Source organism: Rhinoraja longicauda, chromosome 11, assembly GCF_053455715.1.
Source record: "Rhinoraja longicauda isolate Sanriku21f chromosome 11, sRhiLon1.1, whole genome shotgun sequence".
In the NCBI taxonomy this organism is placed as follows: domain Eukaryota; kingdom Metazoa; phylum Chordata; class Chondrichthyes; order Rajiformes; family Arhynchobatidae; genus Rhinoraja; species Rhinoraja longicauda.
Window position 1 is genome coordinate 3,611,945 of NC_135963.1, and position 17,609 is coordinate 3,629,553.

The 17,609-nt window shown below is 51.8% G+C and overlaps 1 protein-coding gene across 13 annotated transcripts in view; it reads right to left on the reverse strand.

Annotated features, from left to right (window-relative positions):
• The window catches only part of adgrl2a (adhesion G protein-coupled receptor L2a), a 325,186-nt gene that overhangs the window by 87,438 nt on the left and 220,139 nt on the right, over nucleotides 1–17,609 (reverse strand). For 11 of the 13 annotated variants that reach the window (XM_078408143.1, XM_078408138.1, XM_078408142.1 and 8 more), the window contains 4 exons: nucleotides 10,621–10,920; nucleotides 8,895–8,998; nucleotides 2,571–2,756; nucleotides 1,931–1,969 (listed from right to left, as the gene is read on the reverse strand). In XM_078408143.1, the coding sequence (XP_078264269.1) occupies nucleotides 1,931–1,969; nucleotides 2,571–2,756; nucleotides 8,895–8,998; nucleotides 10,621–10,920 (629 nt within the window). The remainder of the gene's footprint in view (nucleotides 1–1,930; nucleotides 1,970–2,570; nucleotides 2,757–8,894; nucleotides 8,999–10,620; nucleotides 10,921–17,609) is intronic. The other 2 variants (XM_078408131.1, XM_078408134.1) reach the window with 2 other exon arrangements.

The window sequence follows — 17,609 nt, forward strand, 5'->3', positions numbered from 1 at the left end:
AATTAACCTGGTGAACCTACGCTGCTCAATAGCAAGGATGTCCTTCCTCAAATTAGGAGACCAAATCTGCACACAGTACTCCAGGTGTGTTCTCTGTTCAACTGCAGAAGGACCTCTTAGCTCCTATACTCAAATCCTCTCATTATAAAGGCCAACAAGCCATTAGCTTTCTTCATTGTCTGCTGTAAAGTCCGCTCAAAGACAGTCCGAGGTTCATCGATGAGGTAGATGGTATTTACAGAGGGCCTATTAACCTACAAATCTTTACGTCTTTGAGGCACGGTGGCGCAGCGGTAGAGTTGCTGCCTTACAGCGAATGCAGCGCTGGAGAAAACCCACGCAGGTCAGAGGGAGAAGGTGCAAACACTACACAACTGCAGAAGGTTGTGGGGGCCAAGTCAGTGGATATTTTTAAGGCGGAGATAGATTCTTGATCAGTGCGGGTGTCAGGGGTTGTGGGGAGAAGGCAGGAGAATGGGGTTAGGAGGGAGAGATAGATCAGCCATGATTGAATGGCGGAGTGGACTCGATGGGCCGAATGGCCTAATTCTGCTACTATCACTGATGAACGTATGACCTTCTGACAGCACCCAAGGTCAGGATCGAAGCCGGGTCAACAGCGTTGTGAAGCAGTAGCTCAACCAGCTAAGCCACGATAAGGCAATCGGTTTTATTTCCTGTCTTCTGAATGACTGTTGTTTAGAAAAAACATTAATGTGGATGGAATGGAATAACACAATATGTCCAGAGTGAGGTCCTGACCGATCATCTACCTCATTGAAGACCCTCGGACTATCCTCACGCTGCCTCGGCAAGGCCAGCAGCCCAGACCGTCACGCACAAACAAACCAACCTCCCTCCCACTGACTCCATCTACACCTCACGCTGCCTCGGCAAGGCCAGCAGCACAATCAAGGACCAGTCTCACCCCGGCCACTCCCTCTTCTCCCTCTCCCATCGGGCAAGAGGTACAGAAGTGTGAAAACGCACACCTCCAGATTCAGGGACAGTTTCTTCCCAGCTGTTATCAGGCAACTGAACCATCCCACCACAACCAGAGAGCAGTGCTGAACTACTATCTACCTCATTGGTGACCCTCGGACTATCCTTGATCAGACTTTGCCTTGCCCTAAAGGGTCTTCCCTTTATCCAGTGTCCGTACACTGTGGACGGCTCGATTGTAACCACGTTGTCTGGATAGTACACAACGAGAAAGCTTTCCACCGCACCTCAACACACGTGACAATAAACTAAACACACAGCCAGCAAAAACAGAAATGAAATGTCTGACAGATTTTGGAAGGTTTGGCCCATGTGTGGAAAATGTAGGGATGATAATTACGTGGCAAGCATGGGTCGTGGAGCAAGCTGGAGAGGGTGGTGGAGGTGTGGAGGGAGAGGGGGAGAGGGAGGGGAGGGAGGTACAGAGGGAGGGAGAGGGAGAAAGGGAGGGGAGAGGAAGAGTGAGAGGGAGGGAAGGGTGAGAGAGGGAAAGGGGGGAGGGAGGGATGGTGAGAGGGAGAGAGAGGGAGAGGGAGGGGGAGGGAGAGAGGGAGGGAGGGAGAGGGAGAAAGCTGGGGGGAGGGAGAGAGAGGGAGAGGGAGGGGAGGGTGAGAGGGTGGTAGAGAGAGGGAGGGAGAGAGGGAAAGCTGGGGGGAGGGAGAGAGGGAGGGAGGGAGGGAGAGTGAGAGGGAGTGAGAGAGAGGGAGAGGAAGAGTGAGAGGGAGGGAGAGAGGGAGTGAGAGGGAGAGGGAGGGAGGGAGAGGGAGGGGGAAAGGGAGGGGGAGTGAGGGAGGGAGGGAGGGAGCGGGTGAGAGAGAGGGGGGAAGAGAGAGAGGGGAGCACAGTGCAGCACGTTTACAAAGCAAGTGACAGACTGGATGCAGGGGGTATACCAACAACAGCAAGTGGGTGACGGTGTGAGAGCTACCTTAATGTACACTCTGCAGGTCTTGTCTCTTTTCTGGAGCTTTTCAGAGAGAGAGAGAGAGAGAGAGGGAGAGAGGGGGTGGGATTTGGGGAGAGGGAGAAGGGGAGAGCAAGACAGAGAGGGTGTGTGGTTGGGAAAAGAGAGGGGGAGAGAGAGAGAGAGAGATGGGGAAGAGAGAGTGAGAGAGAAAGGAGGAGGTTTGGAGGAGTGAGGGAGAATGAGGGAGAGAGGGGGTGAGAAAAAGAGAGAGAGAGAGAGGGGGAGAGAGAGAGTAAGGTTTGGAGGAGGAAGGGAGAATGAGGGAGAGAGGGGGTGAGAGAAAGAGAGAGGGGGAGAGAGAGAGGGGGAGAGAGAGAGAGGGAGGGAGAGAGAGGGGGAGGGACAGATAAAGAGAGGGTGGGGAGAGAAAACAAAAGAGAACACAGGTAGTTAGTGAGGCGGGAGGAGACGAGGGTTTGTCTTTTGCCTTCCACAGATGCTGCCTGACCAGCTGGGTTCTTCCAGCTCTTTTTGTCTTTAGCTCGGGATTCTGTCGTCTGCAGTCTCTGGGGTCTCAGGCTCCGCTCCTCTCCGGGCTGTGATCCTCCCTCCATCCCACCCGCCCCCCCCCCCCCGCCCCCCCCCGGCCCTGCGGCCTTACCTTGTTAAAGCTGCGGCCCACGGAATCTTTCTCGCTCGGACGCAACTCTTGAAGCTGGGCGTCCAGAATGTCGACCAGCTGCTCCATCAGGCGCACGGACGAACTCACGTCTCCCGCGTAGATGGGCCCTTTGGTGTGCTTGGCCAGCTCGTTTGCCAGATTGGCAGCATTCTCCCCGCTCCTGATCTGTGAACGCACACCACTGTCTCCCCTCAGCAACTCCAGTGATAGTCACAAGGTCATACCTGACAGGCGGTCATGGTGGCACAGCGGCGGAGTTGCCGCCTTACAGCTAATGCAGCGCCGGAGACCCGGGTTCCATCCCGACCACGGGCGCCGTCTGTACGGAGTTTGCACGTTCTCCCCGTGACCTGCGTGGGTTTTCTCCGAGATCTTCGGTTTCCTCCCGCACTCCAAAGACGTGCAGGTTTGTAGGTCAATTGGCTTGGTGTAAATGTGGGTGTAGGATAGTGTTAATGTGCGGGGATCGCTGGTCGGCGCGGACCCGGTGGGCCGAAGGGCCTGTTTCCGCGCTGTGTCTCTTAAACTAAAAATAAACTAAAAAGACTTCAGTTATAGTCGTAAGGCCATACATGATAGAAGAAGACCCAGGCCATTCGGCCCATCAAGTCTACTCCGCCATTCAATCATGGCTGATCTATCTCTCCCTCCTAACCCCATTCTCCTGCCTTCTCCCCATAACCGCTGACACCCGCACTAATCAAGAATCTATCTATCTCTGCCTTAAATATATCCACTGACTTGGCCTCCACAGCCTTCTGTGGCAAAGAATTCCACAGATTCACCGCCCTCTGACTAACGAGTTCAGTTGATAGACACTAAAAGCTGGAGTAACTCAGCGGGACAGGCATCATCTCTGGAGAGAAGGAATGGGTGACGTCTCGGGTCGAGACCCTTCTTCAGACCTTGTTAAAGCTACAGAACAGACCAGTTCAGTTTCAGTTTAGTTTATTGTCACGTGTACCGAGGTACAGTGAAAAGCTTTTGTTGCGTGCTAACCAGTCAGCAGAAAGACAATACATGATTACAATCGAGCCGTCCACTGTGTACAGATACATGATGATAAGGGGATAACGTTTAGTGCAAGGTAAAGCCAGCGAAGTCCAATCAAGGATAGTCCGAGGGTCACCAATGAGGTAGATAGTAGTTCAGCACTGCTCTCTGGTTGTGATAGGATGGTTCAGTTGCCTGATAACAGCTGGGAAGAAACTGTCCCTGAATCTGAAGGTGTGCGTTTTCACACTTCTGTACCTTTTGCCCGATGGGAGAGGGGAGAAGAGGGAGTGGCCGGGGTGAGACTGGTCCTTGATTGTGCTGCTGGCCTTTTGTCTGACGGGAGATGTTCTGCCGTGTAGGTGGGATACTGCCCGGGGGGCGGGTGATCAGTGGGAGCTGGAGTGCGGTTTGAGTTGAGGTGAGTTTAGTTTATTGTCACCTGTACCGAGGTACAGTGAAAAACGTTGGTTGGACTTTGGGGTTGCAGTGGGTGAAGTCCACTGGGCGGTCACGGTGGCGCAGCGGTAGAGTTGCTGCCTTACAGCGCCGGTGACCCGGGTTCCATCCCGACTACGGGTGCTGTCTGTACGGAGTTTGTACGTTCTCCCCGTGACCTGCGTGGGTTTTTTTCCGAGATCTTCGGTTTCCTCCCACACTCCAAAGAAGTGGCAGGTTTGTAGGTTTTAATTGGCTTGATATAAATGTAAAATTGTCCCTGGTGTGTGTAGGATGGTGTTAGTGTGCGGGGATCGCTGGTCGGCGCGGATCCGGTGGGCCGAAGGGCCTGTTTACGGGCTGTATCACTAAAATAAACTAAACTACAGAGAACCACCATGTACCTTTGTGGTGACCCTCGGACTTTCCATGATCGGAATTTGCTGTCTTCACCTTGCACCCAACGTTATTCCCTTATCATGTATTTGTACACTGTAAATGACTCGATTGCAATCATTCTGATTGTAAGATGTAATCACTCATCCCTGGGATCGTTCTCGTAAACCTCCTCTGGACCCATCCTCTCCAGAGCCAGCACATCCTTCCTCAGATATGGGGCCCAAAACTGCTCACAATGCTCCAAATGCGGCCTGACCAGCGCCTGCCGCGGGCCGCGTGGACGTCGGAAGCTCGCAACCCCTGCCCTGGGTGGGGGCCGACATCGGGAGCTCCGGCAGCGGCAGCGTGTTCGCCCGCCCCGGATCGCGGGGCTTGGGTCGGCCCGCTGCGGAGCTTTCACCGTCCTGCGCGGCCTGGAACGTGGCAACTACAACAGCCTGACCGCGGGGGAAGACGGCAGGGGAAGAGTGCAGACATTCTGGCCTTACATCACAGTGAGGAGGTGACTGGAGGAGACTCACTGTGGTGGATGTTTCTGTTTGTGTTTTGTGTTGGTTTGTGATTGTGTGTGTTATTGCTCATTTTTATTGCTCTTATTGTTGGACTGTGGGTGACGGAATATTGTCCAAAAGACATGTTTTTTTTTGGATGACAATAAAGGCTATTCTGATTCTGATTCTGATTCTTCTCATAGAGCCTCAGGCAGCATCTCTGGAGTGAAGGAATAGGTGACGTTTCAGGTTGAGACCCTTCGTCAGACCGAAATGTCTTTTTCCTCACAGTACTGTTAGACATTGGGAGAGATCTGAGGTTGGAACATTATGGCATAGACTACGCCTGCACAATGTCTTCTGCCAAAACATTATGACCACTGACAGGCGAAGTGAATAACATTGATTATCTTGTTGCAATGGCACCTGTCAAGGGGTGGGATATATTAGGCAGCAAGCGAACAGTCAGTTCTTGAAGTTGACGTGTTGGATGCAGGAGAAATGGGCAGGAGTAAATTCCTGGAATGGCGGGACTGTCATATGTTGAAAGACTGGAGCGACTAGGCTTGTATACACTGGAAATTAGAAGGTTGAGAGGAGATCTTATCGAAACGTATAAGATTATTAAGGGGTTGGACACATTAGAGGCAGGAAACATGTTCCCAATGTTGGGGGAGTCCAGAACCAGGGGCCACAGTTTAAGAATAAGGGGTAGGCCATTTAGAACTGAGATGAGGAAAAACTTTTTCAGTCAGAGAGTTGTGAATCTGTGGAATTCTCTGCCTCAGAAGGCAGTGGAGGCCAATTCTCTGAATGCATTCAAGAGAGAGCTAGATAGAGCTCTTAAGGATAGCGGAGTCAGGGGGTGTGGGGAGAAGGCAGGAACGGGGTACTGATTGAGAATGATCAGCCATGATCACATTGAATGGCGGTGCTGGCTCAAAGGGCCGAATGGCCTCCTCCTGCACCTATTGTCTAATGTCTAAAGACCTGAGCGACTTTGACAACGGCCAAATTGTTATGGCCAGACGACTGGGTCAGAGCATCTCTGAGACGGCAAGGCTTGTTGGGTGCTGCTAAAGGATCTGCCGCTAATGTTTTGGTGCCATGTACCACAGGACACCTTCAGGGGTCTTGTAGAGTCTGTGCCTCGGTGGGTCGGCGCTGTTTTGGCTGCACACGGAGGACCAACAGCATATTAGGCAGGTGGCCATAATGTCTCGTGTAATTTATCCACTGCCAGAGTGACGAAACTTCTGACCCGCTGAGTTACTCCAGCATCTTGTGTCTTATCTTCGGTGTAAACCAGCTCCTGCAGTTCCTCCCTGCACATGATTCTTTTCTCAGGTCTTCAACGATAAAATCACCACTGCTAATTTTCTTGTTTCCACTCGACTATAAAATATTTGGCCAATCTCTAAATTATATTTGCACATTGAAAAATATTACTTTGAGATTGACTCAGACACCGATAAAGAGATTAAACTCTATTTGCAATCCTATTTGCAATCCTCTTAGAAAGCAACTGTCTTGCCCACATGCTAATTGCATATTAGAGTCCACCAGAGAAGTACTCTTTGAATTCCCAGTTGCAGAATACGCTGACAACGAATTATGTCCATTTCTTCTCAGACTGTGAATTGGCTGCCAATGGTTTTTATGTTCATAAGTGATAAGAGCAGAATTAGGCCATTCGGCCCTTCATGTCTACTCTGCCATTCAATCATGGCTGATCTATCTCTCCCTCCTAACTCCATCCTCCTGCCTTCTCCCCGTAACCCTTGACACCCGTACTAATCAAGAATCTATCTCTTTCTGCCATTGACTTGGCCTCCACGGCCTTCTGGTGGCAATGAATTCCACAGATTTATCACCCTCTGACTAAATAATTCCTCCTCATCTCCTTCTTAAAGGTGCGTCCTTTAATTCTGAGGCTGAGGCCTCTGGTCCTAGCCTCTCTCATGAGTGGAAACATCATTCTTGCTATTGAGGGCGTGCAGCATAGGTTTACTAGGTTAATTCCTGGAATGGCGGGACTGTCATATGTTGAAAGACTGGAGCGACTGGGCTTGTATACACTGGAATTTAGAAGGATGAGAGGGGATCTTATCTTATGATCTGCTATTATCACATTGAATAGCGGTGCTGGCTCGAAGGGCCGAATGGCCTCCTCATGCACCTATTGTCTATTGTCTACATCCTCTTCACCTCCACTCTATCCAAGCCACTATTCGGTAAGTTTTCAATGAGGTCCCCCCTCATCCTTCCAAACTGCAGCCTCTGTGTCACCCCTCACCCTGCTGCTGAGTGGCGGAATCTGGGGAGAGTTGATGGGAATGTGGGGAGAATTTAAAAAGCGGGATTGTTGTAGGGCTAGTAGTAATGGTTGGCGTGGACTCAGGGGGCTGAAGGGCCTGTTTATGTGCGGCACAGTGGCGCAGCTGGTAGAACAGCTGCCTCACAGCACATCGAGTCCGTGCCGACCAGCGATCACCCCGTACACCAGCACTACAGAGTCATAGATAGAGTCATAGAGTGACACAGTGTGGAAACAGGCCCTTCGGCCCAACTCGCCCACACCGGCCAACAATGTCCCAGCTACCCTAGTCCCACCTGCCTGCGCTTGGTCCATATCCCTCCAAACCTGTCCTAATCCATGAACCTGTCTCACTGTTTCCTAAACGATGCGATAGTCCCAGCCTCAACTACCTCCTCTGGCAGCTCGTTCCATACACCCACCACCCTCAGTGTGAAAAAGTTACCCCTCGGATTCCTATTAAATCTTTTCCCCTTCACCTTGAACCTATGTCCTCTGGTCCTTGCTTCACCTACTCTGGGCAAGAGACTCTGTGCGTCTACCCGATCTATTCCTCTCATGATTTTGTACACCTCTGTAAGATCTCCCCTCATCCTCCTGTGCTCCATGGAATAGAGACCCAACCTATTCAACCATTCCCTGTAGCTCACACCCTCTCGTCCTGGCAACATCCTCGTAAATCTTTTCTGAACCCTTTCAAAGCTTAATCTATCCAACGCACCAGAGACACTTTACAATTTTTCTTTACCAAAGCCGATGAACTCCAGCAAGTTTCAGGCCCAGTGCCTCTCCCTCCTCTATCCTCTCCTCATTCACTCAATCCAGACCTTTGGAGTGTGGGAGGAAGCCGGAGCAACAGGAGGAAACTCACGCGGGTCACGGGCAGAACGTGCACACTCCACACAGACAGCGCCCGCGGTCAGGATCGAACCGGAGTCTCCGGCGCTGTGAGGCAGTGACTCTACCGCTGCGCCACCGTGCCGCCCCATATATCTTTCTCAGATCCCCTCCAATCCTTTCATCCTTTACTACAAACCTGTGCTATCTGATAATGGAGGCCTCACTTACAGACTGTACTCGATAAAGGCAACAGGTTTCATTCGCTGGAGATGATTTTTTCCGAACTTTAATGGCGGTTCACGGTGGCGCAGCGGTAGAGTTGCCGCCTTACAGCGAATGCAGCGCAGGAGACCCGGGTTCCATCCCGACTACGGGCGCTGTCTGTACGGAGTTTGTACGTTCTCCCCGTGACCTGCGTGAGTTTTCTCCGAGATCTTTGGTTTCCTCCCACACTCCAAAGACGTGCAGGTATGCAGGTTAATTGGCTTGGTAAATATAAAAATCGTCCCTGGTGTGTGTAGGATGGTGTTAATGTGTGGGGAACGCTGGGCGGCGTGGACCCGGTGGGCCGAAGGGCCTGTTTCCGCGCTGTATCTCTAAACCTAAACGGTCGCCATGATTGATCCGAGCTTCCTTTATTTAACTAAATGTAGTTGTTCAGCTACTGTGTTACACGATTGAGGTCTATGGCCCCTGATCAATAGTGGGGAGGGGTAGGGAGGGGTAGGGAGTCGCTGCCTCCCGGCGCCGGAGTCCCGGGTTCGATCCCGACCGGGTTGCCGCCATCCGCGCCGGTTGGCAAGTTAGCCGCGCGCAAAAACCAACCTTCTGCGCCACTTGGTTCACCCAGTGGGAGGTGCAGTTGCTGAGGTCTGGGCCCCTCGTGTTCCAGACGCCCGTGGTCACCACGCACAGGAAGGTCACCGTGCCTGCAAACACAACATGGAGTAAGATGAGCCTCAGACAGGTCTCTCTGCGCAGCGGAGAGCAACATGGCGGGAACGGTGGCGCAGCGGTAACGTTGCTGCCTCACAGCGAATGCAGCGCCGGAGACCCGGGTTCCATCCCGACTACGGGTGAATGAGTTTATTGGCCAAGTATGTGCACATACATAGAAAATAGGTGCAGGAGTAGGCCATTCGGCCCTTCACGCCTGCACCGCCATTCAATATGATCATGGCTGATCATCCAACTCAGTATCCTGTACCTGCCTTCTCTCCGTACCCCCTGATCCCTTTAGCCACAAGGGCCACATCCAACTCCCTCTTAAATATAGCCAATAAACTGGCCTCAACTACCTGCTGTGGCAGAGAATCCCACAGATTCACCACTCTCTGTGTGAAAAAAAACTTTCTCATCTCGGTCCTAAAAGACTTCCCCCTTATCCTTAAACTGTGACCCCTTGTTCTGGACTTCCCCAACATCGGGAACAATCTTCCTGCATCTAGCCTGTCCAACCCCTTAAGAATTTTGTAAGTTTCTATAAGATCCCCCCTCAATCTTCTAAATACAAGGAATGTGCCTTGGTGCTCCGCTCACAAATGACAACACAAACACACAGTTAACAATTAAGAATAAAGCATAAACACATCAAACCAATAAGGATACAACTTTACGGTCTAAACATTTGAGTGCTGTTCGTACTGAGTTTGTACGTTTTCCCCGTGGGATCTTCGTTCCCCCCCCCCCCCCCCCCAACATTGGGAGTATCTTTGGAGTGTGGGAGGAAACCGGAAAACTCGGAGAAAACCCACGCAGGTCACGGGAGGAACGTGCAAACTCCGTACAGACAGCACCCGTAGTCGGGATCGAACCCGGGTCTCCGGCGCTGCAAACGTTGTTAAGATGGCAGCTCTACCGCTGCGCCACCGTACCGACCTGTCACCACCGTGAGGTAATCCAGCATTAGGAGTTCGTAGACTGCATCGGTTGCAGATAAGGCACTTGGCGGCCTTGGCTAATTCTCCGGAGTCTCCCAGTCTTGGCCTGACACACTGTGAATAATGATTATCCCTTGGAGAACTGGAACACCAATTTAGCCAATTATTAGGGGCTGATTCCAATTAACATCAATGCTGGAGTCAACCATCCTCTAGGCTCTTCACAAAACAGTGTCCAAGATTTAAACTTGGAAAAGAGATGCAAAATGCTAGAGTAACTCAGCGTCTCTGTCTGGAGAGAAAGGAATGGGCAACGTTTCTCTAATTTAAACTAAGTTCGTTCCACCAAGTAGTCCATGTCCCACCAAGATGGGCCGAAGGGCCTGTTTCTGTGCTGTATCTCTAAACTAAACTAGGCTTGTTTCACCAAGTAGTCCATGTCCCACCAAGATGGGCCGAAGGGCCAGTTTCTGTGCTGTATTTCTAAACTAAGTTCATTCCACCAAGTAGTCCATGTCCCACCAAGATGGGCCGAAGGGCCTGTTTCTGTGCTGTATCTCTAAACTAAACTAGGCTTGTTCCACCAAGTGGTCCATGTCCCACCAAGATGGGCCGCAGGGCTAGTCTCCGTGTCGCACGGCGCTACCTCTACCCCCCCCTGGTGGTCTTACCTCGCGTGCCCTTCGGACATGGCCGCTCCACCATGGATCCCCTCTGGCTCCGCGGCCAGCCAATGCCCCGGGCTTCCGTCGCCTCGCAGAACCTCTGCGGGAGGGGGAGGAGGCTGGAGACGGGGGGCGACCTGGTGGCGGTATCTCTGGGGCCCGGTCGCGGCCCCTGGCTGCCCTCCTTGCCCCCCGCCGCCAGGGTGGTGGCCGCCAATGCTCTCTCCCCGAGCGTGGTGGTGGTAGTGGGCGCGGTGGTCCTGGCGAGGGTCACACCCAAGGACGTGGTCTCGACCGTGGTGGGCACTGGAAGGCGAAGAACAGGCACAGGTGAGATAGCAGTGAAACAGGCCAATCAGCCCAACCCATCCATGCCAACCCAACATTACATTTTCGTTTCAGTGATCCAGTGCAGAATAGACAATAAACAATAGGTGCAGGAGGAGGCCATTCGGCCCTTCGAGCCAGCTCCGCCATTCAATGTGATCATGGCTGATCATTCTCAATCAGTACCCCGTTCCTGCCTTCTCCCCATACCCCCTGACTCCGCTATCCTTAAGAGCTCTATCTAGCTCTCTCTTGAATGAATTCAGAGAATTGGCCTCCACTGCCTTCTGAGGCAGAGAATTCCACAGATTCACAACTCTCTGGTGAAAAAGTTCTTCCCCATCTCCGTATTAGCCGGGACATCCCGTATTTTGAGCTAAATTGGTTTGTCCCTTATGGGACCGCCCTTGTCCCGTATTAGACCCGGGGTGGCGCTGTAGGCCCGGACACTGTGGGTACGTAGAGTGTAGGCCCAGGGTGGCGCTGTAGGCCCGGACGCTGTAGGTCCAGACAGTGTAGGTCCGGATGGACAGTGTATGTCAGGACAGTGTAGGCCTGGAGGCCCGGGCGCTGCTTAATGGAGGTTGCGTAGCAACCCGCCTCCCTGCCCGGGCGGCCGCCATTGGTGGAGCGGGAGCACGTGGCCGCTGGCTGGGTGAGGTCACGTGGGACGCGGGGCGGTGACACCACCTTGTCCCGTATTTGGGAGTGAGATACTTGGCAACCCTGGACAATCATGAACCTAAACACGTACCAGATTGTCACGACTGACACTTTATCTCATCGAGCAGAGTTCAACACAGGCATTAGCTATTCTCTCTGCCCAGCACCAAGCAAAGCAGAAAATTGCGAAGCAGGAAACGGGGAAAACATTCAGCACACAAGAAGCCTTTAATTTACATCATGTTTCAGAAACTTAATGCAGCAGCTTACAAGGAAATAATGAATGTCACCAGATTGCAACCCCCTCCCTCAGCCACTTAGTTTAGTTTTGCGACACAACGCGGAAACCAAGCCCATCGGCCCACCGAGTCCACGCCGACCAGCGATCCCCGCACACTGACACTATCCTGCACACACCAGGAACAATTTTTACATTTATGCCAAGCCGATTAACTTACAAACCCGCACGTCTTCGGAGTGTGGGAGGAAACCTGAGATCTCGGAGAAAACCCACGCATGTCGCGGGGAGAACGTGCAAACTCCGCACAGACAGCACCCGTAGTCGGGATGGAACTCTGGTGCTGTGAGGCAGCAACTCTACCGCTGCGCCACCATGCCACCCACGTAGGCATAAAAATAAGCCTGTTATATTTTCAAGGAGCTGTATTCTCCCACAGTGGGTGCCTGCCTTGGCTTTCCGGAACGTTCTTGTACAGATACATGATAAGGGAATAACGTTTAGAGCAAGGTAAAGCCAGGAAAGTCCGATCAAAGATAGTCCGAGGGTCACCAATGTGGTAGACAGTAGTTCAGCAGGTTTGGAGGGATAAGGGCCAAACGCGGACAGGTGGGACTAGTGTAGATGGGGCAAGTTGGTCGGTGTTGCCTAGTTGGGCCGAAGGACCTGTTTCCACTCTATGACTGGGTAGCACGCAACTAAAGCTTTTCCCTGTACCTCGGTACACGTGACAATAAACTGAACTGATTCTCTAACGTGCATTAAAGATGCTGCCTGCGGAACTCCTGTCAAGCCAGACCACCTTTGAGGGGTCATCCCTCATCATCAAATTGATCGGCAGAAGAATAATAATAAAACTGACGGAAAATGCTTGGCTATAAAGGCTCTCATTGCAAACATCAAAACTAAGATTGGGAGACTGCTGTGCGAACCACTGTGGAGGGCAGAGAGAGAAAAAATATATTATAATCGATCTTCATGTTTAAACGCCCAAAGATTAAATAAAATCACCAGGGTGTCTCACCATTAGAAGGCAGCCATTTTGAAGATAAAACACATTGAGATAGAAAGGTAGAAACATGGAAAAATAGGTGCAGGAGGAGGCCATTCGGCCCTTCGAGCCAGCACCGCCATTCATTGTGATCATGGCTGATCATCCACAATCAGTATCCCGTGCCTGCCTTCTCCCCATATCCCTTGATTCCACTAGCCCCTGGAGCTCTATCTAACTCTCTTTTAAATTCATCCAGTGATTTGGCCTCCACTGCCCTCTGTGGCAGTGAATTCCACAAATTCTGGGTGAAAAAGTTTCTTCTCACCTCAGTTTTAAATGGGCTCCCCTTTATTCTTAGACTGTGCGGCCCCTGGTTCTGGATTCCCCCAACATTGGGAAGATTTTACCTGCATCCAGCTTGCCCAGTCCTTTTATAATTTTATACGGTTTCTATAAGATCCCCTCTCATCCTTCTAAACTCCAGTGAATACAAGCCTAGTCTTTCCAATCTTTCCTCATACGACAGTCCCGCCATCCCGTGGATTAACCTGGTGAACCTACGCTGCACTGCCTCAATAGCAAGGACGTCCTTCCTCAAATTAGGAGACCAAAACTGCGCACAGTACTCCAGATGTAATCTCATATTAAAACTGACAGAAATGGCTTGGCAATAAAGGCTCTCATTGCAAACATCAAAACTAAGAATGGGAGACTGCTGTGCAAACCGCTGAAGAGGGCGTGGAGAAAAAATAATTATAATCGATCTTCAAGCTTAAACGCCCAAAGATTAAAGAAAATCACCAGGGTGTCTCATCATTAGAAGGCAGCCATTTTGAAGATAAAAAAAACCCATTGAATTAGAAATATAGAAACATAGAAAACTGGGGAAGGAGGAGGCCATTCGGCCCTTCGAGCCAGCACCGCCATTCAATGCGATCATGGCTGATTGTCCAAAATCAGTACCCGTTCCTGCGTTCTCCCCATATCCCTTGATTCCGTGAGCCCTTAAGAGCTAAATCTAACTCCCTCTTGAAAACATCCAGTGAATTGGCATCCACAGCCTTCTGTGGCAGAGAATTCCACAGATTCACAACTCTCTGGGTGAAAAAGGTTTTCCTCATCTCAGTCCTAAATGGCCTCCCCCTTATTCTTAAACTGTGACCCCTGGTTCTAGACTACGGTTGCCAACTGTCCCATATTAGCTGGGGCATCCCGCACCAAGCTTGTCCAGTTACAATTTTATACGTTTCTATAAGATCCCCTCTCATCCTTCATTTATTTGTCCCCTATGGGACCGTCCTTGTCCCGTGTTAGGCCTGGGGGGCACTGTAGGCCTGGATACTGTAGGCCCGGACACTGTAGGCCCGGACACTGTAGGCCCGGACAGTGTAGGTCCGGACACTGTAGGCCCGGACACTGTAGGCCCGGACACTGTAGGCCCGGACACTGTAGGCCCGGACACTGTAGGCCCGGACACTGCAGGCCCGGACAGTGTAGGTCCGGACACTGTAGGCCCGGACACTGTAGGTCCGGACACTGTAGGCCCGGACACTGTAGGCCCGGACACTGTAGGCTCGGACACTGTAGGTCCGGACACTGTAGGCCCGGACACTGTAGGTCCGGACACTGTAGGCCCGGACACTGTAGGCCCGGACACTGTGGGCCCGGACACTGTAATCCCGGAGGGCCGCAGTGAGCCTGGACGCTGTAGGCTAAAGGAGTGTGCTCGGGGAGCGGGGCCGAGTGCGCAGGTTGCGTAGCAATCCACCTCCCGGCCCGGGCGGCCGCCATTGGTGGAGCGGGAGCACGTGGCCGCTGGCTGGGTGAGGTCACGTGGGGCGCGGGGTGGCGACGTCACCATTTTGTCCCTTATTTGGGAGTTTAAAAGTTGGCAACCCCTATTCTAGACTCCCCCAGCATGGGGAACATTATTCCTGCGTCTAGCCTGAGATGCTGATGTCTCTGTAATGCCAATTCTAATTACACCCTTCCCCTCAGGGTTAATCATCTCTGATGTCTGATTTTCAGCTATCTGATTAATAATCCCGTACACTTAGTAAACAAGAAATCTATTTGCCCCCTGAGAACACATCAGAGGGCGGATCCACAAAGACAATCGAGTGCCAACGACATGTATTACATACACAATAATTAATCAAAAACACAACAAAAGCTATCTTGCCATGCCTTGCAAATGTTTCCCAATCATTTCAGCCCCTCTCCATCTGAGTGATAATCCGGTGAAAACGCTTGATTTGGACAATTAGTTGGATGGTGTGTGTAAAAATACCCCAATTATGTCATTTAGCCGACAACGTTTTATTTTGTGTGTGTTTGTTTGTCACTGAAATTATCTGCAGAAGATATGAGACCAGAAACCAATTTGGCTCGAATTGAAACATTTTTTTGTACAGAGCAGAACTTTAAAGACTAACTTTAACACACAGTTCAGTTTTAGTTTAGGAAAAAAAACTGCAGATGCTGGTTTAAATTGAAGGTAAGCACAAAATGCTGGAGTAACTCAGCGGGTCAGGCATCACCTCGGGAGAGAAGGAATGAAAGGAAGATGAGAAAGAGAACACATTCCTTCTCTCCAGAGATGCTGCCTGACCCGCTGAGTTACTCCAGCATTTTGTGTCTTCCTTAATTTTTGTTTAGTTTAGTTTAGTTTCGAGACGCAGCGCGGAAACAGGCCCTTTCGGCCCACCGGGTCCGCGCCGACCAGCGATCCCCGCACACTAACACTGTCCTACACACACTGGGGACATTTTTTACATTTATACCAAGCCAATTAACCTATAAACCTGTACGTCTTTGGAGTGCGGGAAGAAACTGAAGATCTCGGAGAAAACCCACGCAGGTCACGGGGAGAACGTGCAAACTCCGTACAGACAGCACCCGCGGTCGGGATCGAACCCGAGTCTCCGGCGCTGCATTCGCTGTAAGGCAGCAACTCTACCGCTGCGCCACTGTGACCTATTAGGACACAAAACGCTGGAGTAACTCAGCGGGACAGGCAGCATCTCTGGAGGGAAGGAATGGGTGACATTGCGGGTCGAGACCCTTCTTTCGTCCCGAAACGTCACCCATTCCTTCTCTCCAGAGATGCTGCCTGTCCCGCTGAGTTACTCCAGCATTTCGTGACCATCTTCGGTGAAAACCAGCATCTGCAGTTCCTTCCTACACTTTTACACGCAGTTTCAAGTTCAAAATTCAAACCAGACAACCTGTGCGTAGGCAAAAAAGAACTGCAGGTGCTGGAATCTGGAGCAAAACACAAAGTGCTGGAGGAACACAATGGGTCAGGCAGCATCTGTGAAGAACACGGATAGTTTCACTGTCCTCCTGATTAAATATTACTGACAGTATGCCTCGTTGACACCTTCGCCTCAACTAACAATGTACCATTCTACATTTCCTTGCTCATCGTCCCCTTTGATCGGTGATATCGTACCTTACTCTTCCATATCTTTGTCTCCCTCTCTCCAACATCCCAAATAAGGGAAAAGGTAACGTCACCGCCCCCCCCCCCCCGCGCCCCACGTGACCTCACCCAGCCAGTGGCCACGTGCTCCCGCTTCACCAATGGTGGCCGCCCGGGCCGGGAGGCGGGTTGCTACGCAACCTCCGTTAGGCGGCGCCCGGGCCTCCGGACCTACACTGTCCGGGCCTACTGTCCGGGCCTACACTGTTCGGACCTACACTGTCCGGGCCTACACTGTCCGGACCTACACTGTCCGGGCCTACACTGTCTGGGCCTACACTGTCCGGACCTACACTGTCCGGGACTACAGAGGCCCCCAGGCTACAGTGTCCAGGCCTACAGTGTCCGAGCCCACAGTGTCCAGGCCTACAGTGTCCGGGCCTACACTGTCCGGACCTACACTGTCCGGGACTATATAAGCCCCCAAGCTACAGTGTCCGGGCCTATAGTGTCCAGGCCTACACTGTCCAGGCCTACAGCAGCCCCCGGGCCTACAGTGTCCGGGCCTACAGTGGCTCCCGAGCCTAATACGAGACAAGGGCGGTCCCGTACGGGACAAACCAATTTAGCCCAAGATACGGTATGTCCCGGCTAATACGGGACAGTTGGCAACCCTACCTGACTCTCAGTCTGAAAAATGGTGTCGACCCGAAACGTCACCCACTCCTTCTCTCCAGAGATGCTGCCTGTCCCGCTGAGTTACTCCAGCTTTTTGTGTCTATCATGGGTAGCTTGTCAGGTTTTATCCCCCCCCCCCCCACTGCCCACCACCATCTCTCTTTTCCAGCTTTCTCCCCACTACCACATGATCTTTCTCCCCACCTTTCCATGATCTCCACAGAGGTTGACTGACCCACTGATTTATTCCAGTACTCCAGTGTGGAGCATCGCAGTGGTAGAGTTGCTGCCTCACAGCGTCAGAGACCCGGGTTCGATCCCGACTACAGGTGCTGTCAGTACGGGAGTTTGCACGTTCTCCCCGTGACCCGCGTGGGTTTTCTCCGGGTGCTCCGGTTTCCTCCCACACTCCAAATACGTGCGGGTTTGTAGGCTAATTGGCTTCGGTAAAAATTGTAAATTGTCCCCGGCGTGTGTGTAGGATAGTGCTACTGTACGGGGTGATCGCAGGTCGGCGCAGACTCGGTGGGCCGAAGGGCCTGTTTCCGCGCTGTGTATCAAAACCTAAACTAAACACTTTTTTTTGTTGTAAACCAGCATCTGCAGTTCCTCTGGTCCATATCTACACAGCTGGCAGGATTGCCGCAGAGTTGAAAGAACAGGAAATGTCA